The sequence below is a fragment of the Diadema antillarum genome, unplaced genomic scaffold, assembly GCF_040938485.1.
Source record: "Diadema antillarum isolate AM-2024a unplaced genomic scaffold, OU_Dant_1.0 seq00001100_RagTag, whole genome shotgun sequence".
NCBI lineage: Eukaryota > Metazoa > Echinodermata > Echinoidea > Diadematoida > Diadematidae > Diadema > Diadema antillarum.
This window is the reverse complement of record NW_027271917.1, coordinates 1-24,134: the sequence shown is the minus strand read 5'-3', so window position 1 is coordinate 24,134 and position 24,134 is coordinate 1. Positions and strand designations below refer to the sequence as shown.

Below are 24,134 nucleotides of genomic sequence, written 5' to 3'. Positions count from 1 at the left end.
CTGGACGATTTCGCTAGTGGTTAAAATTTGTGATCGTGGAGCACACTTCTGAATGGGGAAGTGTGTGTATGCATGCACGTCACATTCATGTAGGGATCAGAGTCAATATTTTTGTGTGTCTTTAAATTCATGAATAGCACCTGACTTGCAAAATTCATGAAAATAAAAACCTCGCTAAATATTCGACGTATACAGTAATCAGAGCAGACCTCTCATTTATCCTGGGGTAAGGTCAGACAGTACAGCATGCTCTTACCTTGTGCCTCTGTTTGCCTCCAAGGAGCAGACAAAGAACATGGAGGACCTCCACCTTGTAGACCACCTCATGCATGGTCTTCAGGGAATCTGGTAGGGGTAGGGAGAGGTCGTGGAGGGGCAGGTTGAGATAGACTCCTTCATCCTCGTTGGCCACCTCAGCCAGGGCATCAAAGGCCAGCGAGCTGTCCAGCCACGTCACCCAGCTGTCAATTTGGGAGAAGAGGGCGTCCACGTCGGTCACTCCATCAGGCTCGGCTGTAGAGAGATGGACAGAAAGAGCAAGATCAATATGGAGATAGGGTCAGAGATGGGGAATATAATTATACCACGATTTCCAATATGTCAGGTGTGATAATGACCATGAGCACTAAATTCTCTTCCTACACTATACTTCTTGATATTTCAAGCTCAACATGCGTCTTCAAAAGATACTCCATGTGAGGAAAAAATACTTTTGTGGCAGCATGTTATATGATAGAAAGTACATTTGGCTATCTGTACTATATTAAAGATATGCCTCATTTGGCTATCTGTACTATGTTATAGATATGCCTCATTTGGCTATCTGTACTATGTTATAGATATGCCTCATTTGGTAAATGTACATTTAATAAAATACTAGTGGAAAAATGAGCAAAGAAAATGGGATTCCATCGGGATTCGAACCCGAGACCTCCGGATGCTAGCCCGGTGCTCTACTGACTGAGCTATAGAAAGCCCTAGTTCAGTGTTCGTCCCAGAAATCCTAAATTCTCAATGCTCGGATGGTCAGAAGCTATAGCAGTGTGTTTGTGTGTGACACACACGCACACACTTAAACCTGGCATAGACCCAAAGGATAATTCAACTTGGGGATAAATGTGAGAGATCACCAAAATGATGCAGCTTTTTGAGTATGCAACAAATGCAAACAGAGGGAAACTGACCAGAAGAGAATATAATTGATTAGTGGAAAAATGAGCAAAGAAAATGGGAATTCATCTGGATTCGAACCCGAGACCTCCGGATGCTAGCCCGGTGCTCTACTGATTGAAATAAAAATAATAATAATAAAATATTCACGAAAAAGACAACCAACAAACGAATAAGACTTCTGATTTACATAAATGTCACACAGAATATGTACGCAGCAATTCCAATATTATTGTTCATTTAACATTGACATTTAATTCTAAAATCATGATTTAGAGCCAGTCCCATCAAGTTTATGCTACCTGTCCTTGTACAATCACACTTCCAGGCTTGAAAGAAAAAGGTAAACTCAAAATTGTGTTTCAATATTTCTTCACTCACCAACAGATTTGCATGCAATCCTCACAAGCTTTTCCACAAAGCCAGGGAGTTCCACAACAGTTTCTGCAAGGGGGGAGAAAAAGACAAACAAACAGTAATGAGATACAGTAGGTCATAGCTGAGCACAACTGGGTCCTGTTGCATAGAACTTTTTACCCGAGAAAAACTCTGGTAAGAACTGAAAACTCAGGTTAGCGTGATTCTGCCACTAGCTTTGACACTGGAAAAAGTGTTCTTAAAAAGTAACCTGAATTTTCTCAGGTTAATAGTTTCAAATTGCCACCATGCCATTTACTTGAATATATTTGTTTCTTTTTCTGTTGTAGTACCGTTGCCGGTCTAAAAAGACAGATGCCACTTGTTTTCACTAATTTTATTCATTCCCCCCCCCCCCCAAAAGTAATCAAGTCTCCATGTCTTTAACATTTATGGGAGAGCTAGCACCAGCCAACTGGTGCTAGCTCTCAAAACAGCTCTAACTTGAATGGCAAATCACATATTTTGTATATCTACCTGAAGCAAGCTTTGGCCACTTACTTTGGTTGACCTCTGACACCGGCGTGCCATCACGATTCCTGCAGGCCTTGTCCTGTGCGGCCAGCGTACAGGGCTCGTCTTTGGGGTCAAGGTCGGATATTGTGATGGACAGGACGCGGCAGAAGTTGGCCAGCTGGTCCTCCTCAAACTTACCCACCAGTCTCTCCAGATCAGCTAAGAGAGGAAAAACCATCACAAATAACCAATTTCTGTCATTTTAACTATCTCATCCCCTAGTACTGTCAACAACCATGCATCCGACCAATATTAACTCGGAAACTTCCCTGTTTTGTTGCATACACACTTTCAAACACCTCATCTATTTTGCAAATTCATGATATTCTTCCGTCGAGATGTTTTCATTGCAAATGATTGACAAATTGCCTTACATCGACGTAAATGAGCACTGAATTGATCAGTCTTTTAGTAGTAGCCATGATAAAAAATCATGGGCGTACATACTCGAGCAGGATTCATACCTATGACCTCCTGATCACCAGGCAGGCATCATCTCCACTAGACCACTGAGCTTCCGCCCGACAACAAGTGTTGGTTCTAATCCTTCATTTACGTCGATGTAGGGTAATCTGTCAAACAGTTGCAACCTAATCTATTTGCCATTTTTTCTCCATCTGATTCAAATGAAATTTTTGATCCCTAGCAAATAATATCCACATATGAAAAAAGGTGTTGGGTGGTAGAAGGCTTAACAGCGCATCATGTATTCTTTCTTGGGCATGTATGTGGCCCTGAAAAGGGCCTACCCACTCTCAACATATTACAACATCCAGATGAATGTCATACCACCTAAATGTCTTGCTAACTAATGATGGGTAAACTGCAGCAATTACACAGATGTGGAAAGAAACCCTGAAAGAAAACGAACAATTTTACCAAAATCTAAATCCGTCCTTTCATTTTTACTAAAGAGGTCTGCTTCTCGGATGACATCTGTCACTTTAACTTTTGATTAGCACCAGGTGGGTATGCGCTACATCAGGACAAAGAAGGGGACACAATCAATTAGAGCAACTTACGGATGTCATCCAGCTTAAACATCTGTGCCCTCACACCAAGGATGTCTTCGATTAGCGTGGCAGCTTTTAAGAAGCACTGCTTCTCTGTCAGCAGGGTGAAGAGGTATATGATGAGATCGTCGTGGTCGGAAAGCGGCGTTGCGATGTCAGTGCCCATCTGAGCCAGGGACAGCAAGAGAAAGTCTTCATTATGATACGGTGCACTCGTAAACTTTTTTCTTTACTGCAAGAAAGTTCTCAGACATACAGCAGTCTAGGTGAGCTGTTAACATTACTGCTTACTAATCCCTACGGATCATACAGCTGTTGCCACAAACGTTGGAGGCAGGAGATTAAAGAAGCACATACAGACTCACCTATTGCTGTAGCTATGATAGACAGGTCAAAATGCACAGCACCTACAACAGCTCTTCTGTCTGGCTATTACATAATTTACTCTGTTTGATGCTTAAAAACAAACGAAATAACACCTTAAAGATTTACTGACAGCACTCTGCACCTGTCCTTGAACCAGCTTCTTCATACAAATATGTTTTTTATTTTGTTATGTCCAAACATTTGACAGTGCAAACTAAATAACTTACTTGACATTTTAAGAATGATATGCCTAAATATCTCTGTGGTCTTTTGTCAGATCAGTAATGATGATGTGGACTGAAATTTGTAAACATACACATTCTTTTTCTCTGCCTGCTTTGTTTGAAATGAAAATGATTATAAAGCAAATGAAAGTCAACAAAATGATATTGAAATATTTGAGTTTTCAAAAAATACCAACAACAACAAAATAGAGCAAGATGCATTTCTTACATGCACACCACCAGTTGAACATTAACAGTGCAGACATACAACTTTTCATTTTGTCTAGGTTTGACTTTAATAAAGACGGCAATCAGAAAGAAGGCTGTCTTCTCATGAATGACTACAGTGCAGCTGGCCACAGCTGCAGGACACAAATTCAAGAGCCCTGACTGAACAATCAGACCGGCATGCCAGTGTCTGTATAGCCTGTGGTGTGTCTCTCAGCTGAGTGAGGGACAGACCCCACTGGCTGTAGAAATCTGTTCACATAGTACTGTCCTCTGAATGGAAAAAGTGTAACATGCTGAGCATCTGAGCGAGGCTCATTTGGGGCCTGCTAACACTATAAAATTAACCTATTCTATAAAGACTGATGACCAGATTAAAAACAAAGGAGGCCTTTGTTCTGTGCATGCTCATTCATTGTGACATTGAAGACATGTTGTGCAGTCATGGACAGATAAAGCACATCAAACACAACAGCGTGTCTTCAATGAGCATACAAGTTGTATCTTCTGCATTAGTGTAATCGTCTATATCTCTCAGTTTACACAGAGCATGTACATGTATTTCTGTTTGCTAGTGGGTTCATGTCAATCAATGGTAGCTCCCATACAGAGGACAGATAACCCTAACACATAATGTATAATACAATATTATGTATTGTGATAACCCTAACACATAATGTGTAATACAATATTATGTATTGTGATAACCCTAGCACATAACGTATAATACAATATATGTAATGTCTATCATGTACTCACATTCTGACACATGTAGTGAAGAAGATCCATAGCATTGTATGCTATCTTATGCCGTAAGACCTTCTGTGGATCTATAGAGGCAAAATGATATGTAAGAAAGTGATTATGTGGTTATGACTTAATACTATCACTGCTTGTCACAAAATAATGATATCAATAAGCACTACAACATCAACAACAAAAATATACGTAGACATGTTACTCGCACATACACATCAATTCAAAATTCCGATGCAAACACTTTTTGGAAGCTACAAATGTGTAATGTCAGCCAAAAAAGTTTTTAATGTTTGCCACGAAAGTTTCTCAATAACCGTTTCTGTCATGTATCAAAATTCATGCCCGTTTCTTTCCCTACAGCCTGTTAACAAACTAGCTCATTCACTGGCTCCCTTCAATTAAATTTCTTAGGCAGGAATTCATCTAGCACTCATCATTTGCAGCCATCCAGGGGAAGCCTCCGGCACACTTTGTGGTTTTCATTTTGTGTGTGTGTGTGTGTGTGTGTGTGTGTGTGCAAACAATGCATGCACAGAATTTGAATACATTACAGAAGAGGTCTACAATATAGCATGGTGATGAGCATTTAATGCATTCAATGTAATCTTCAATGGAGAGATTCTAACAATTCATTTCCACGTCTCTATGATCTGAGTGCTTCATGAGCACTGTCGTAGAAGTGCATTGTGTAGATCACACAAATCCATATCATGTGATGTGATAACAAAGAGAAACCTGAATATCACAGGAAAATGAGGATGGCAGAACATTATTACATTGCAAGGCCGTATAATTCTGAGCCCTGAAATATATGTCCATTTAGTTCTGGAAAAATAAACAAGTTAGTGAATATGCATATTTGGCAGTAGCACAGAGTGAAAAAGTTGGTACACTTCCAACATCAATATCAGTCTGAATCCAATGGATGAGAAATCAAAAATGAATGCAAGTGTACTTAAATGCACAACAGCTTTAGAATAGAAAATTGATTGCCCCTCATTCACTACATGCTAGCGGCAGTGTAGTTACAGTTAATGCCTATGAGTGTATGAGTGCAGATGAAATTACAGATGTGTGAACCAATATAACTATCACATAGCATTTATCACACTCTGCAACCAAATGCAGTCACAATGGATCATCACTCCTAATAATAACATTCCTCTCTACATGAAGAAAATATTCCATTTTTTTTTTTTTGGGGGGGGGGGGGGCGCTATGACAAAGCAAAAGAAGAAAAATCTGGATATACATGTAGATACAGTGCAAGAAATCAGCATGTTTTCAAGATCTACCATAATAGGATTTTAAAGGAATACATCCAAATCAAAATTAAAATTACAAATCAAAACTATTCTCCAGTCTCTCATTCACAAGATTTTCTCTCAACAATGAATGTTCAGAATGATCACTTTTCATAACCAAAACCATGAAGAACACAAGCAGCCAGCTATCCTCTACCACAGTGTAATGTTTTGAATTAATACAATAATAACTAATAAATAATTCTCACCTCGCTCCAGTGCTTAAGTATCATTAGTTGATTTAGTTAGTGACATTGAGATAGATTGAGGAATACAGATATATGTGTATCTCACACTTCATTGGACAGAATCAATGACATTTTCTTATATACCTTGCACACCTGCTGAACGCGATGATGCTGAATTTGAAGACCCCGGCGGCCCGTACGTCTCTCGAATCAAGCGTATATGAAATGAAGTGCCTGGATTCTGTGAGGAGGATGTTGTCGTCACTGAAGTCGTGGAGATAGTGGACGATGACGAGCCGTTTGATGTGGTCGTAGTGGTGGTGGTACCATTCGATGTTGACGTGCTCGTACTGGAGGTTGTTGCTTCCTTGCAGCTAGACACACCCTCAGCTTGTGACTGCTTGCTCGGTTCTGGTTTCTTTTCCTTGGTTTTGTAGAAGTGCGGTTGGAGCAGAAGGTCTACTGTCACCTGAGAATAACAAAAATTTACCTTTACCACCGAAATTCTGCTCCAGACTCTTCAAATTGGAGATACCCACAACCTTATTTTTATAGTAATTTTGCATTACCTGTGAAAACTGGTCATAATGGCATTGTTAAACAATTAACCTGCAATGTGTACATGTATACTTCATCTAAATGCACTCTGACATTTATCAAGTAATGGCTACACCCGTTTTTAAGCAAGGTGCCCAAAAAAGATGTGATTACTTTTAACAGAGATCAATTCTACCATGTTCTTCCAAGACTCCTCAGAAGGTCATGGACAACAGAAGAAGTAAATGCCAAACACATTAGAAGGATTTCCATTCACAGAAAGCATGGTTTCTGCAGAGAAGACTCCACTGATCTAGCAGGCATGGCTATATTTAGCAAAATAATTCTCTCTGATGACGAAAACAAGCCTATTCTTTGTGTTTTCAGGGATCTATAGAAGGCATTTAAGTTGTATCTGCACCCACCATTGTAGTGGTTTCAAGATTTCAAGGATTCTGTCTGGCAGAAATACTTCACATCTGCTGTGTGGAACCATTTCAGATTTTAGTGTTTTCATGTGTGTAGCACAAGATTTTACATTTTGATCCACATAAATACTCTAGAGTCAACTATTCATTTTCTGCAAGATTTTATGTATATCTTCATCACATCGTGTATACCAATTTTATAGCCTCTGCATATTCCCCTTACACAATTATCATTATCTAATAACTTCGATCATTTAAGGCCAAATAAATATACAGTAGAAGTGTTTATTTGATACTATGCCCTAAACTAATCCCTTGTTTTTGCACACATGAAACATAATCCAATACAGTTCCATGAAATATAGGAGTGACAACAATTTCTAACTTCTCAGAGTGGAAATCTTACATACAAATATATATACCATTTGAAATAGAATGGGGGAAAAAAAGTTTAATGGGTGGTCCTTCACTTGGTTTTGCCACATTTCATCTCATCTTTCCTCCTCTTTCTTTGTCTATTTCCCTATATATCCATATTTTCCTTATTTCAATTGGAGATTTTAATCTATTTTTTTTTTCATGATGAACACTATACAAAAATGGTTTAAACAGGACATTTACGTTCATGCTATCAAACAACTCAAGTACAAGTACGGGTGCAGCTACAATCAAATTTCCCTCTCCTAAAGCTGACTACAGTTTTAACTCCATAAAATCCACTATGTCAACATGCAGCTATAGATTCAGATGACTTTGCTGCACAAGTAGATACCACGGTATCATAGGTAAGCTTAGTATGTACCATGACATTATGGTCTATGGTTACAGGGTAATACTTGGACAATGCTGCTTTGCCGCAGCTGGTAAGCATAGCTTAAATAAGATTGTTATGTTCATCATCACAAATGTACAGAAATATGGCATAACAGAGAAATGGAAAATATGAGAATTATATCATAGCCATCTACAAGTATGAAATAAATCCTTGTATAAAGAAGACCACGCATCATCTCGTCTAATAGTTTTAAGAAATTCCAAATGAGTACCTGCATAAGAAGTTCTAGAAGTAAGCAAGAACAGACATGCAATGTAATACATGAATATTTTATGCAATGACAAACATAGAAATTTTTTTCTCCAGTTCACTCACTCCTCACAAGAATATTGAACAACAAGAAAATCTGTGCAGAATTCTCCGAACACCTAAACGATAAAATCCTAGCCCAAGGCATTGTTAGAGGTCCAGGCCTGAAAGGACTCTGAGTGACATTTATGTTTTTGCAGTTGGTTAATCCACATTCCACGGCCCTTTTTTCCCCTCCTCTGTCATCTTGTGAATATACACACTAACACTCAGAATCTAATTTGAATGCCTACATGTACACCCATCACTGCCTTACAGTCTTGTTCAAGAATATTGATATACACGCTAACACTCAGAATCTAATATGAATGCCTAGACCCCTCACTGCCTTACAGTCTTGTTCAAGAATATTGATATGTAACTACACACTAACACTCAGAATCTAATTTGAATGCCTAGACCCCTCACTGCCTTACAGTCTTGTCCAAGACTGCAGCAATGTTCTGTTTTGTTTTTCCTGACCACAGCATGCAACTCTCCTGAAAATGGTAATACCAGGTAAGCTCAAGGTGGCATGAGATATCACATGTTCTTATTAATTGATTCTTCCATTTTCAAGACTTTTTGCACAGTCATGTTCCAATGAATACCGAGGTAAACTGTTTCAAACTTAATTGCAAGAAGTAAGAAATATTCTGCTGGATAGGAAATTTACCACTCATTGGATGGGTTGACACCATTTGGGGTTACACTACACTGTAACACCGACAGTAACACTGTCAGTGTCAAGCTGTGAGACACAGATCCATTACATTTGCTCCTGCGACAATTACTCCGAAGAAATATCTACATGCTAAGCCAAACATAAAACCTACCCATAAACATAATCCTAGCCCTAATCCTAAACCTAAAACCCTACCACCACCCTAACCCTAACCCTAAGTCCTTGGAGAAAATAAGACCGGAGCAACTGCCGCAAGAGTAAATGTCATGTCACCACGAGATACTCATATGAACTACAATAACTGCAATACCCTCATACCTCAAACACATGGAGAGGGTAGTGCAAGTAATCACGAGGGGGGGTGGGGGTGTACACTCAAACAGATATTGCCATGGCAATGACAGAAGGCATACCTCCACACCACCAAAGAGGAAGAACATTTCTGCATTGATGGTCTTGCTTTCCCTGAACTGACCGCTGCCTGCTGGGTACTCTATCGACGAGTCTGCCATCAGCTTCTGAGTTACTTTCTGAAAGAAAACAAAGGGAAAAAAAAATAGAGAGTGAGAGAGAAAAGATGTCGAGAATAGCAAGCACTTCCCTCTGCACTAATGATATATGGTAGGAGAGTTGTTTCTTTTGTTGCTAGTAACAACCCTGTTTCGAGTCACTTATTTCTGCTGCATCTGTTGTGAACAAAGCTGAGCACATGTTATGACTTTCACAATTACAGCAGAAGTGCCTATTTGTACAGGGTGCTCTTTTAGATGATTTTATGTCATCACACATATATTATATTCATCTTCTTCAATCTCTTTGCTTCCACTCAAAATATCTCTACAGATCTGTTACCTTTGATGTGTCATACAACAATAGACAATGATTCTGATGTTAAAGTCCATGAATAAAATAACATAACCACAATCTCAAACAAAGTACCACTACTATTCATGTCTACTATTTGCCATGATGAATGATCTACTGTGTAAACTCACACTGAACTGGTTCACACCAGGGCCCCGTTTCATAAAACTCATTATCAATAAAAAGTTACGATAGTTGTTATAAGCTACTGAAATCCTTGCACCTGATTGGCCGAGAGCAAATTTGTCATAGAAATGTGGCAGTTGTTACTGATAACAAGTTTTATGAAATGGGAGCTGGATCTTATTATCAATCTTGGTGATGATGTTTTCCTAGACAAGCTACAATTCTGAATTGCTAGTCATAAAAGACATGATTTCTTAACCCTAACCAGGCCCGGCTTTTTTGGGTGTTCTGTGGCAGGGGAGGGGTTGATTCAACCCCCCCCCCCCCCCCCCCCGAGATCTCGGCCATCGATCGCGCAATCGCCATGAAATTTGGCACGTGCATTGCCTGTGGCGTATTCTATCACACTATATAAAAAGAAATGGAAATTTTCGTCATAATAATTAATTATGCTAATATAATATGCATAAAATCATACATTTTGCTCTAAATCAGAAATTAAAGCTCCTAGAATCCTAATTTTTGGTGGAAACATTCTTTGTAGCATTCCTAACAATGGACTTAAAAAAAAAATTGGTATCAAAATCAATTTCTTATGTATTTTATTGTTTTATGAATTTCTTTGTTTTTGCGACCTTTTGTTTCATTTTTTTTCCACAAAATTTATGACAGAACCTATACAAGCATAAATATGCTAAAACTAATTAGTTTCAGCCTATGAAAGTGAAAATAATCATATCTTTATGAGTAAGAAGAGAAAACTCCATTTGCATAGACTTTAGACACAAAATCACGTTTTAGAGCCATTTTTGGCCTGACAGGCATGTATAAAACGTTATGCAGCGTCGTCACGGTATGCGCGATTTTCGTGAAAATGGTGTCAAAAGATGCGCGTGAAGTTAAAAGTCAGCAAACGGCGCGGTCAATAAATTTCGCGCGGCGGAGTAGTCGCGAAAAATGTCAAGGGGGGGGGGTGATTCAACCCCCCCCCCCCCCCCCCCCCCCCCCCCGGCCTTTTTAGGGTTAAAACATGCAGCACATCGACCAGCAAGTCCTCTTCTCCCAAATTATGTAAATGGGAAATGGTTTGTGGTGTGGAAACTTGGAGTGGAAACTTTTACAAATTTCACTGTACTGACCTAACATGAAAATCAAAAGGCAAGTAATCAGTGGAAATATCAAAATATGTACAGAAATACCCATGCTTGCAATATATCAAAGCAAAGTTTATTAAAATTGGCAGAGCAGGGAAAAATATATCACTATGAAAGTTTCCACTTCTACAGTTATTCCTACGAGACTTCCATTTCCACTTCTTTACACATTTCCTGTGGAACTCCCAACAAGGTGTTTTCCTCATTCAAAATTCCTTGAATCCATGTAGGCTTTGCCAGCTTTAGTGCTGTTGTTGTTAGTTTTACACTGCCATTTGTATTGCCATGAGTTTGCAGGGATGTCCTTTGTGTTTGCTCAGTGCTACAGTAGTGTCCTGTCCTTGCTACGGAAATACACCAGTAAGGTAAAAAAAAAAAAAAAAGAGAGAGAGAGGAGGTTATTACCTACACTGTATGAGACATTCCAACCTTTCTGACAGAAATATAGGGATAATTTGGCTCAAAAGTAGGATAGAAAGAGCAGTTCTAACAGGAGAGTGTAGTAAAATTATCCAGAAAAATTGGAAACTCTTATGGAAACAAGGGCTGGGAATGGTTGAAATTCAGATTCTTTCCAAATTCAGGATGGTTGGGACGTCTGTTGTATGTACACACGATACAAATTTCAAATTGATAATCAAGTAAAAGGCTCTCACACAATATACGGTAAGTTGCTGGAGATTTGTAATGATACTGTAGCTAGGCATGAAAATCTATTACCATTCTTTCCCACTTGAGGATATTGTGTGAAATTTAAAAAGTAAAGCCTCTGACACCTTTTGTGGAAGAGTCTTAGAAAGGTATTGTAAAACAAGATATTTTCACGGCACAAAATTTTTGCGAGTTGCCTCTAACATTCAATGTATATAGTGTAGACAAGAACTTTCGCATGCATTTTAATTTCGCGAATCTTGGCTCTCACGAAAATTGCAAAATCAAAATGCACGCAAACATTCGTTTTGTAGTACATGTACTACAATTACATTGTATATTTGAACACCCAACACAAATACTAGTACAAGATGAATATTATAGAGACTTAAACTGTAAATTTGTGGCAAAGTGTTTATCACCTTGGATCAGGACTAACTTTAGTCGACAAGCCCGCACAGAAAACAAGAAAAATAACTTGTACTGATAACAAGATACTCTAAAGGTGGCAAAAAACAGATACTTAGTAGGTTACCAATGTACACCCTTTAACAATTTAATGAAAGTTGTAATTTTCCACGAATCCCTTATTCACCGAGAAAACATTACCTTTTCAAAAAGATTATTTCTACATGTATGATATGAATAGAAATTTAAAGGAAAATTTGTAAATCCCTTGGGGGTTCTCAAATAATATAAAGAAGCCTGCACTAAAATATAAAATGCACTGAAGACATTTAATCACTGCATTCAATTTTCACAAAAAGCTTGATCAGAGTACTGGTATACAATCCACCTTGCACGGCAGTGTCATACTGTACAAGAGACTGACTTAGCCTTCAAACAGAAACTTCACAATGAATGCACTGATACTGTAGCAATATCACAAGTACATTGCATGACACATACAGCTAAACACATTAATATGACTCACTCACTGTACAGCAGCATGTCAACACTTATTAACTCGATACTCGAATCTGACTTGGTCTCACATGAGGATCAGTGGATATGTAATCATAGTGTCTACCTTGGGTGGGAATCGAAACATTGCTTATGGATAGGTTCAAAACGTATGCGAGTATATAATCGCACGGATGGGCCTCAATATATTTCTGTGTGTATGTGTAAATGCAGAGTGTGATGTTCATAGCATCGTACACCAAACTGCATGAACCCACTTGTATGCATTATGGTCATGGGTACAAAGTGCATAGTATCAAAGATTAAAAATATCATATCATACAGAATCAAAGATTGACAATACAGGCACTGACAGATTACCAACCTGTAACAAGTGTTTCAGAAATCATGTGTTTTGTGAATAATAAAATTATTCTCTACTACTGTTACATGTGCAGTTGTATTATATGAACTTACAGTGTATTATGGTTTTAATGTGTCTACACCAATTATACACAACTCATACACACTGTACAACAGTCTTGTGAAATGTATACATTGCAAATTTGGCGTTGAGTGAACAGTAAGCCTAGGCTCACAGTGTACATGGGAAATACACTTTATTTATAAGGTACCCTATGCACGAATGATATCAACAAAATGCTTCTTCAAAATGAAAATGGGCATGTAGAATCCCCAAAATTAATCCCAACTGGAGGTCTTTATCTATTGATGCAGCTTTCTACCCACCTCACTGAGTATTAAATCATGTTCAATATTGAAGAGAACCATACTTTCAAGTTTGTATACATGGACATACCAATGTGTGATCATATTCCAGTATACATAAATACCTACTCAATAAAATGAATACAAATCTATACTGTAAAAGAGGAAATTATCTGGCATTTCATGAAACTAGTGCAAAAATAAAGGTATGTGAATAGTTTTGCTTCTCATGTACATGTAATATAATTTTAGATTGTGAAAAATTACTCATGCGAAAATTTCTGCCTGGTACTTTCACAGTAGTCCCTGACAAGGAGCCAACTATGCATATGAACCAATACCAGCATAAGAGCAAGATTTGAATGCACACAAATGGTAAATATTTACCTCTATCTCTGACATGCTCTCTACTTTCATACAAGTAATAATATTTAATAAACAACCTTACCCCTTACATGCTAAATCATTATCTTGCTCATGCACTAACGACAAAGGCTCTATACAATACGAGCATCATATTCATAAATATACCACAGATGTTCACTAGTACACTGTGGGTTGTTGAAAAGAAAAAACATATAAATCATTAACAAAAATACATTTCATGTACATACAGGTGTATTCACAAGACCTTGTACTTTGTATCCTGTTTAAAAAAGACTATCATCTGGTCAAATGGCTTTACCTTAAAGTCAAATCATATCATAAAGATCAAAAGCTTCTTGGCCCAGTCTTGTGATACATTTTAACCTCTCATTGATGGTATTCAAATCTCTTCATAATTACCCCTTAATATTTCATGTCCATGTCGTGTTGTAACCGTCATTATCCCCCTTCACGAGGTTCTGTACACAATGCTTCATGATCAACTGTCATTTATCATTATAATCTACTGGAAACACTGAACCATAGTCACTTGAATGATGTGCCTAAAATACTTAAGACCTTCTGCAGCCCTTGTATTTCAGGATGTCATTAATTTTGCAAACCTTTCTGACATACAGCGTTGAACACCTCCATCTTCACTTTTACTACACAATATCTACACATCTCATCGCAAACAATGGGTGTTATGGCTCCCACAACCTAAGACCTTCAACAATATTTACAACAAGAATAGTTTCACAGTGACTCATTAGTTGAAATAGATAGGGAAAAAAGTGGCCTGAATGCCAACTGTAGTGTACAGGTGATTACAAAGTCTAGACCCTTTTGTTCTTGCTTTTATAGAAAGAAAAAAAAAAGATTTCATTCCCATCCCACAGTCTAGGGTAGTGGGATTCTTATAACATTCTAATTTACAATTGTAAGATACATAGAGCTTACATTTTTCTTAAAGTAAGTAGATCAATGCCTGCATTTATGGTTATGTGGTTGTGTTACTTTGACTCCATAATTCTCTTCTTTATTCAGATCTTCTGTATACTTTACACATTTTCTCTGTCATCTTCAGGGCTGCCACCCTCTGCAAATCAAAAACTGTACTCATGCTTATTTTTAAAAAGGGGTAAAATATATCGATGATAATAAAGATGAAAATCTTATACAAATCATTTGAAACTGAAAATTGCACAAACATGCTAAAACATGTCAAAAAACAGACATTCAGAAAACATATTTCATTGCGTTGCTGAGAATAATTCATATTAAATACAAATAAAAGCAAAATAACTGCCAAGTCTACATCTTTCTTCTGAGCATGTTCAATGCATAACATTTTTATCTACCACTCTGGAGACAACACACTTTCATGAATTTCAGCCAATAACTTTTTGAAAACAAATACTGAATTAACATTAGAATTTAGTTGGGAAAACACTAAAATAGAGAGGGTCGAAATCTGTCCATATTTTGTCAATGTATCATGCCTGTGCTGTCAGACACAACCAATGAAAAGAAATTGTCCTCTCAGCATACCCACTGCATTCCATAAAAAAGAAGGTACTGTATATGCCATATATTTTGCAAGGTTTCTATTTTCCCTAATTTCGTGAGTCGGGGGCTATTTCTTTTTTTAAATTAACAACATGCAAAAATATTGACTCTGATCCCGACATGAATGCGATGATCACATTCTCCATTCATTACTGTACTCCATGATGGTAAATTTAACCACTTGCAAAATTGTTGGGGAAGTCCCAATTACCCGTAATGAAAAATTAGACTCATTAATATATGAAATATGCAGTATCCCCTTTAGTATAGCACTGCTATGAAGTTGTATAAATTAAACAGATATTCAATAAAATGATACATAAAATATGAAATACTAACTAAATAGCAAAAGCAAATTTCTATCTTTACCAGCATTAGGTCCTTCAGGTATGATATAATGGTAGTCTTGTAGCAACACTGGCTAATATCGTTCACCTTAAACAGCCTTCAAGGATTGAAATCTAAAAATAGCATCTGATTGTAATCTTTCAAATAAAAAGCACTGATATCTTGAAGATAATAAAAGACAATGCATTTTTTCCATAATAAACTATTTATGCTCAACATCTAATGAATATTAAAAGTTAATACGTATAGCCCACATCCCACACCCACACAAAGTAATAATTTCCCCCCTTTAAAGTTAGTCGGCTGAGAATAAGAGAGGCGTTAAGGTGCCTTGAACACTATGGTTTTAGTGGCAACTTAATGCCCTTATCATTCTCAGCTGATGAAATGACACGGCACTGGAACATATCAAGCAACAAAGAAGCAAATCTGTACAAGCTGTGCAGTTCCTGATAAATTTAAGCTATTTTTAGTGCTTTGAAAAATTCATCAACTTGATCAATTTTGCTTGGTGCTGCAAGAACACTTATACACAATGTACAAAATATTCCACTTCCAAATGTTATCTGCTTGAGAGCTTTGCTTTCTCAATCAGCATATAAAAATGTAGCATAATTGTATAGCACTGCCTACTTACTGCATTTAATGTAGTCTATTGCACAATATATTTACAATTTGTAAATTTTATAAATTAAATGCTACCTACATCCTAAAATTCATTGTTTTCGATAGATTTGCTTTAAAACTTTGTGCAATGATGCTGCAATTTGTTACAAAAAGGATATTGTTGGCATGCACATAAGTACCGGCTAAAGCTTACTCTGGATACTGTTAAAAAGTGTTGGGAAAGTGAACTGGTGGTAAATTCCTGGTGTTCACCACTGCTAAATACCCTATATATCTCTCTCTCCGAGGTACATGTACATTGTACAACATGTATGAGTTTTCTTCAATATCGGAATTTCGGACCTTGGGTATTTGTTCCAAGTTCATCATGACACTTCCGGCAAACCAGGGATAGCCTCGTGGTATTGTTGCTGCCCAGAAGGTAGACAGGTTCGATTCCTGCTGGTTCTTTTTTTCAGACATGTTTGTCAAAATGTAGCTCAGGGCTCAGTTACAATCTTACAAATTTCACTAGTACAGAGGGAGACAAAATGAAGAAAACTCATACCTCATCTTTGCCCTCTGCTCAATAATCTTGCTTTGATCCCCCCCCCCCCCCTTCAAGACGTGCATCAGAACAGCTTATACTGCAAAACAAGGAATGTTCATGTGCATTTTAATTTCACAAATTTTGCGAGCCAAGATTTGTGAAATTGAAATGAGCATGAACGTTCTTTTCTACACATTATGCATTGAATGCCAGAAGCACTTTTCATGCCGTGAAAAAGGCCATCGGCTCCAATTCGCAAAAATTTTATGCCACCAAAATATGTTTTACAGTCGTATAACTGCATACAATGGAGAGAGGTCTTTGAATGTACAGTAGATTGTGTGTTAAATCTCCGAGTCCCATGGACACAATGTTGGTACCGGTAACATACAATGTCTACAGGATTTTAGGATGGTAAATCCTGAATGGATTGAAGATGGTGGTCAGACTCATACATTGCATACAGTACCTTGAGTAACTTGAGACAGTTGTAGTAGTGTGACAGCTCTGGGGAGGGGACCAGTAGGTGCTTGGAGGCATCAGCCAGCTCTGCCGCAATGATTGGGATGTTGGAAGGTGCCTGGAGCTGCAGGCCAAGTCTGCTCTCTGTGCTCATCAGGACTTCCATCGGAAGCTGTGATAGGAGAAGCAGACAGCGAACATTCAAGTACAATTGCCTATGATTCTAACAAATTTCTATAAAAGATAACTACCATGACACTCTTTACTTCAGGACACGCCCATATCATTCCATTTCAAAGCCTTCATGTACTTTGTCATCATAATATTGTCTATTGTACTGGTGTCAGTTTTTTTTTCCCCTCGTATAAAAATTTCAATGGTCATTTTGACAGTGGGTACTAGTATATACATTGTCTGCACAATAATCATACACCTACCCCATTTATGCATGTGTCAGGATACTCAAGTCATGCAGTACTCTAAAACTGCATGAAGTAGTTTCACCTGTATTACCATTAAAATCAGAATTTCAAATGAACCTAAAATACTACCAACTGACAATGATACAATACACTCCACATTGATATACGGTATCAGCTTGTACTAAAGCATGCTACATTGCACCTCCAACAAGAGAACCTGTCCTAACACAGTGCTCAGGCAACAAGCCAAGAGAGTGTTGGCAATAGATGTGTGGTAATGAGCACATGAACTTTCACATCTTGCCAATGATCTATTAGCACTCATTTAGTGAACCATACAAATTGAGGGACTGCTGATATACCAACATGCTTTGCAGTGAGCACTAGCACCTTGCCCAACAAGTATTTGCATACTGTATGGGTCATAAACAGCACATTACACACTCCTAGCCATAACCTAGCTGATTTTACTTATCTACAAAGGAAGAATACCAACAGAGCAAGGACATTTGCAACACATGTGAAGGAAATATCTACAGCATGGCAATGATTTCTGTGAAGAGAAAATTATAACATTATATGTAATGGCATCCATGGGATTTATCGCACAGGTCTATTCTACTTTTGACTGTTTGTGTATTTTAATGATTCACATAGAACCTACATTTAATGCTTATTGGTTTTAAATTATCATATCCCTGTATCAATAAAATGTGTAAAGCATTGACTGTGTATATGCACAAATGGTAGGTATCACATGAATCATAGAAAAGCCAATGATTCTGCCTTGCAATCTAATCAAAATTATAAAAGTATCTAGTAAATTATCTAAAAATCCAAGTAAAATCTCATTTGTGATCATCAGACAAGAGGTTATATGAACAGAGGAAGAGAAAAGTTTGTAATGAAATTTAGCCTACATCATAAATGTTTAGACATCATATCAAATGTATGAATGAATCTCACAAGTTTTGATAGAAGAATTTCAGAATTGTGCATCTGGATATTTAAAAGTTGTAGGTTTTCATACGATTCTTTTATTACTGTGCATTGATAAGAAATTCTCCATCTAATATATCAAAATAAATATTATACAAAACTGAAATGTCGTCCAAAGTGGAGAAGTTAGGTATCTACTTCCTTGTCCCCATCTTCTCTCATCAGGGTTCAGCATTTAAAAGAATCAGTCCCTTTTTGACCTTTTCTTGAAGGTTGACATTGATGTCAATTCTTCCCAATGATCGATTTGGTTCAAATTTGTGTTTGTAAAATAATGCAGTGATTTTGGTGAAATAATACAGGTTTTAGTACGTTTACAGAAACCGAGGTTACACGAGGTATCCATCCATATACATACACATGCGATACGAAAGTGCATTACACTACTAGTGATAGTGTCATGTGTCACTGACCAAGCCTGGGTACTGGGTGGGCCTACATTACATTTATGAGAAGCCGCAGTAGGTCACATTTGGTGGAGGGTATTAGCAGAGTCTACATATGGTATGGAAACCTTGACAGACTTAATCAAGCCTACCTACATACATTTGATGACTGGGTTTTCATCATCTCATCCATCGATGCATTGTTACACTACTCACTAACGTTAGTCTACAGACACAAAACACAGCAGTCATCAATCATGCTTGGTCTAAGAATTCTTTATCCCACACCTGTCAATTTATTTTACCACTATATCAATCACAAACTTGCGTAATTCCTCACTCAAATTTCATCAGACACATCACAATATTCACATGTTCTACTGAATACTGTAATGTAAGGAGGTATTCATGCATAATCTCAAACGCGCGCTGTCGGTAGTTTTGTTGTCTACCTCTGTCGCTGATTTGATGGGCCGTTTTCCATATTGTGAATTTCTCAGGCCCATAAAGATGTTCTCGGAAGGCTTAATGTTCAATTTCGCCCGTTTCCTAGGTCGCGTAGACGCCGCATCTTTGCTTGATGACGAGTCTGAAGGCGCCTTCGAAGCTGTTGCACTCGCATTTCCACGTCTCGATGAATTCGATCCGCCAATTCCCCGGCAATGTTCGTGCAGCGTTACTTCTACTCGTAGACGTAGTCGTACCAGAAGAGGAGGCACTGTTTTGTTGTGTAGATGCTGCTGCTGCAGTCCTTCCCCGTGTAGCTCGAAGTCGCTCTTTCAGCGGTGGACAGTCGTCCTCTGCCATTTTTCTCCGAAAATATCAAAATTCCTCGGGAGACTGGAAAGCCGTACAATGTTTATTAAATAAGGTTATGGGTCATTTGTGTAAATCGTGTACGTTTGTCCAGAAGGAGGCGTGAAAAGTCTTACGAGGAACACGTACCACCAGTCAAATCCTGCTAGTCAGAGCGAACTGTACTGAGCTGATACACACTATAACACTGCATGCATGCATGCAGCGCATGCATGCATCCATGTACGTTCTGTGTATGTGCATAATTGTGTCTTCATATCTGCGCAGTGCGTCAATGTCGGTGTTGTTTTTGTTGTTAGTTTTGGTTTTTAGGGTGTCTTGAAGATAACACTCATTCCAGTCGTTTTAACTCGCCTACATGCTCCAGCAGATAATTGCGACAAAATCAGCAACAAAACAAAATGTTCTATAAAATGGGTATCCATTACATGGGCCAAAACTCAAAAGAAGAGGTTAACAGTCTTCGATATTACTATTATAGATTTTGTTCCCTCAGAGATCTACAATTGCGCGGCTTTTCAACAGTCAGTATAATTCCCGACAGCGGGATTCCCCCTGTTATCGGCGGGATATGCCTAATGTCAGCGTTGCCAAAGTAAATAATACAACTTTATACAATTTAGGGAGAATACTGGAACACTTCAACGTTTTCATTGTCATGGAAGTAAGAATCATCAGTGTTCAATTCACAATACCTATACCAACTTGTCTTGTCATTCCTTTCCACACTAGAAAAAGAACATCAAAAGTTTCATGAATAGTATTTTACCACCAACCTGTGGCAGGTGATCATGATCATACACGTATTGTTACATGTAAATTACATGAGATTACCACACTAAGAATAGCCAACCCTGAAATGGAATTTCCCATTGCGAAATAAATCACACCCACAAAAGGAAAATCCCTTACATCAATCCTTGATCTATTTTGCGTTCCTGAACGAGGACTTGTTTATTATCATTCACAACAAGATAGGGCCTAATATAAGCCGATATTACAGACAAAACAATGGGAAACTTGCACGATGATTTTATTGCAGCCCCTATATTTTGTACATAAACGTATTTAGTGTGATAATACAGTTTACAAATGATGCTCATTCATAGGACGTTATAATAGCAAGAATTAACCACCCAATAGTTGTGCCTTTAGGCCTGTGCATCCCCACAGCGCGAAATTTGCCACCTTATGAATTAATGCATTCATTCATAATTATAAGGAAACTGACAGTACAGTATAATGATTCGTTTGAGTTTATATACCCTGTTTACTATCATAAAGTCAATACGACTACCTCAAGTCACTTCGCATCTATACCTAAGCACCCCTCTTCAAGTTTTCAGACCTGCAAAGATGTTGCTCATATATAATAGCACCACATTAAGATCATGTGTATGTATGCCAAAGGTAAATTGTGACCAACAGCATGATGACAGGGGCGTCACCAGCTTTTTTTCAAGGGGGGTGCGTTTTGACACTAAATGTTTACGAGATTTTTTGGACAGATATTTGGAATATAGGAAGCTCTAAATCCCTAGACTTTTACTGTTTTTTGAGGGAAACCAAGCGGGGAAACGGCACCGGCGTAGCTAGGAATTCATCTTGGGGGGGGGGGGGGGGGTAGTATGCGAGGGAGCGAGGAAGGGTGGGGGGAGGGTGTGGAAGTGCCGGAGGGGGTTGTACCCCCTATAAATGGATTATGGAATGACGGTGTGAAACGACAAATTACTGGCAGCGATATCAGGAGAATGGCATAACGACTATACATGCGAGCGAGCGGAGCGAGCGAAATTGGAAATTTTGACATTTTACAGTCCAAAAACTGCCGTTTGTAGCCATATTTTTTGCTTTGTAAATTAAGTGGGGGGGGGGGGGGGGGGGCGCACCGGGCGCAACTGCAGGCAATACTGGCAGCAACATCAGGTGAATGGCATAATGATTAAATGCGAGCGAGCAAAAAGAGCGAGATTGGAAATTTGACATTTTACAGTCCAAAAACTGCCATTTGGAGCCATATTTTTTCGCTTTGGAAATAAAGGAGGGGTGGGGTGCAACGGGCGCAACTGCTGGCAACTACTGGCAGCAACATCAGGTGAATGGCATAAAATGCAAACCGAGCGAAGAGAGCGAGCTTGAAAATTTTGACATTTTACAGTCCAAAAACTGCCATTTGGAGCCATATTTTTTCGCTTTGGAAATAAAGGAGGGTGGGGGGCGCAACGGGCGGACTGCTGGCAATTACTGGCAGCAACATCAGGAGAATGGCATAACAATTAAATGCGAGCGAGCGAAGAGAGCGAGCTTGAAAATTTTGACATTTTACAGTCCAAAAACTGCCATTTGGAGCCATATTTTTTCGCTTTGGAAATAAAGGAGTGGTGGGGGGCGCAACGGGCGGAACTGCTGGCGACTGGCAGCAACATCGGGAGAATGGCATAACAATTAAATGCGAGCGAGCGAGCGAGCGAGCTTGAAAATTTTGACATTTTACAGTCCAAAAACTGCCGTTTGTAGCCATATTTTTTTGCTTTGTAAATTAGGGGGGGGGGGGGCGCACAGGGCGCAACTGCTGGCAATTACTGGCACCAACATCAGGTGAATGGCATAATGATTAAATGCGAGTGAGCAAAGAGAGCGAGATTGGAAATTTTGACATTTTACAGTAAAAAAAAAAAAAGCCATTTGGAGCCATATTTTTTCGCTTTGGAAATAAAGGAGGGGGGGTGCAACGGGCGCAACTGCTGGCGATTACTGGCTGCAACATCAGGTGAATGGCATAAAATGCAAGCGAGCGAAGAGAGCGAGCTTGAAAATTTTGACATTTTACAGTCCAAAAACTGCCATTTGGAGCCACATTTTTTTTTTGCTTTGGAAATTAAGGGGGGGGGGGGCGCACCGGGCGCAACTGCTGGCAATTACTGGCAGCAACATCAGGTGAATGGCATAACAACTTATAAATGCGAGCGAGCGAAGAGAGCGAGCTTGAAAATTTTGACATTTTACAGTCCAAAAACTGCCATTTGGAGCCATATTTTTTCGCTTTGGAAATAAAGGAGGGGGGGGGGGGGGCGCATCGGGTGCAACTGCCGGCAATTACTGGCAGCAACATCAGGAGAATTGCGTACAATTAAATGCGAGCGAGCGAGCGAGGGAGCTTAAAAATTTGGACATTTTACAGTAAAAAACAAACAAACTGCCGTTTGTAGCTATATTTCTTCGCTTTATCGAATTTAAGGGGGCGCATCGGGCGCAACTGCTGGCAAATATTGGCAGCAATATCAGGAGAGCATAATGATTACATTCGAGCGAGCGGAAGGAGCGAGCTTGAAAATTTTACATTTTACAGTCTAAAAACTGCCGTTCTTATCCATATCTTTTCGCTTTGGAAATTAAGGGGGGAGGGGCACCGGGCGGAACTGCTGGCAATTACTTTCAGCAACATCAGGTGAATTGCATAACGATTAAATGCGAGCGAGCGAAGAGAGCGAGCTACTTTACATTTTACAGTCCAAAAACTGCCGTTCTTAGCCATATTTTTTCGCTTTGGAAGTAAAGGGGGGGGGGGCACCGGGCGCAACTGCAGGCAACTACTGGCAGCAACATCAGAAGAATGGCATAAAGATTAAATGCGAGCAAACGGAGCGAGCGAGCTTGAAAATTTTGACATTTTACAGTCTCCAAACTGCCGTTTGTAGCTATATTTTTTCGCTTTGGAAATTAAGGGGGGGGGGGGGGCACCAGGCGCAACTGCCGTCACTGGCAGCAACTTCAGGAGAATGGCATTACGACTAAATACGAGCGAGAGGAGCGAGCGAGCTTGAAAATTTTGACATTTTACTGTCCAAAAACTGCCGTTTGAAGCTATATTATTTTTTTTTTTTTCGCTTTGGAAATTAAAGGGGGGGGGGGGACGCCCGGTGCGCCCTCCCCCTGGATCCGCCACTGATAGTCAAGGGTGTGGGTTTATGTTCATGACTGGGGGAGGTATGACCAGCGAGGTGGCGTCGAAGTGACCAAGCGGGGAAAGGATGTCCAAAATCTGCACTTTAGAGCATCCCCTAAACTAATAAGCCAGTTCGTAATTAGCTCATGGGCACGTTGGTACAAATGACCTTTCTTTTTTCTCAATTGGTTAGGCACTTTAATCGTTTTCAAAGAGACATTATTCGTACCGGGAAGCTTACCAGACGTAACAATCGATGGAATTAGTCGTGTTCAAATA

General features: G+C 38.9%; 1 protein-coding gene across 1 annotated transcript in view; it reads right to left on the bottom strand.

Moving 5' to 3' along the window:
- Nucleotides 1-19,869, bottom strand: part of LOC139743656 (short transient receptor potential channel 4-associated protein-like) — a gene marked incomplete at its 5' end in the record, with an annotated part of 34,722 nt that extends 14,853 nt beyond the window's left edge. The window contains 9 exons of the mRNA XM_071654120.1: nucleotides 257-513; nucleotides 1,552-1,614; nucleotides 2,089-2,262; nucleotides 3,126-3,282; nucleotides 4,694-4,764; nucleotides 6,348-6,654; nucleotides 9,372-9,488; nucleotides 17,294-17,458; nucleotides 19,546-19,869. Of these exons, the coding sequence (XP_071510221.1) occupies nucleotides 257-513; nucleotides 1,552-1,614; nucleotides 2,089-2,262; nucleotides 3,126-3,282; nucleotides 4,694-4,764; nucleotides 6,348-6,654; nucleotides 9,372-9,488; nucleotides 17,294-17,458; nucleotides 19,546-19,869 (1,635 nt within the window). The remainder of the gene's footprint in view (nucleotides 1-256; nucleotides 514-1,551; nucleotides 1,615-2,088; nucleotides 2,263-3,125; nucleotides 3,283-4,693; nucleotides 4,765-6,347; nucleotides 6,655-9,371; nucleotides 9,489-17,293; nucleotides 17,459-19,545) is intronic.
- Between the last annotated feature and the right edge of the window lie 4,265 nt (nucleotides 19,870-24,134).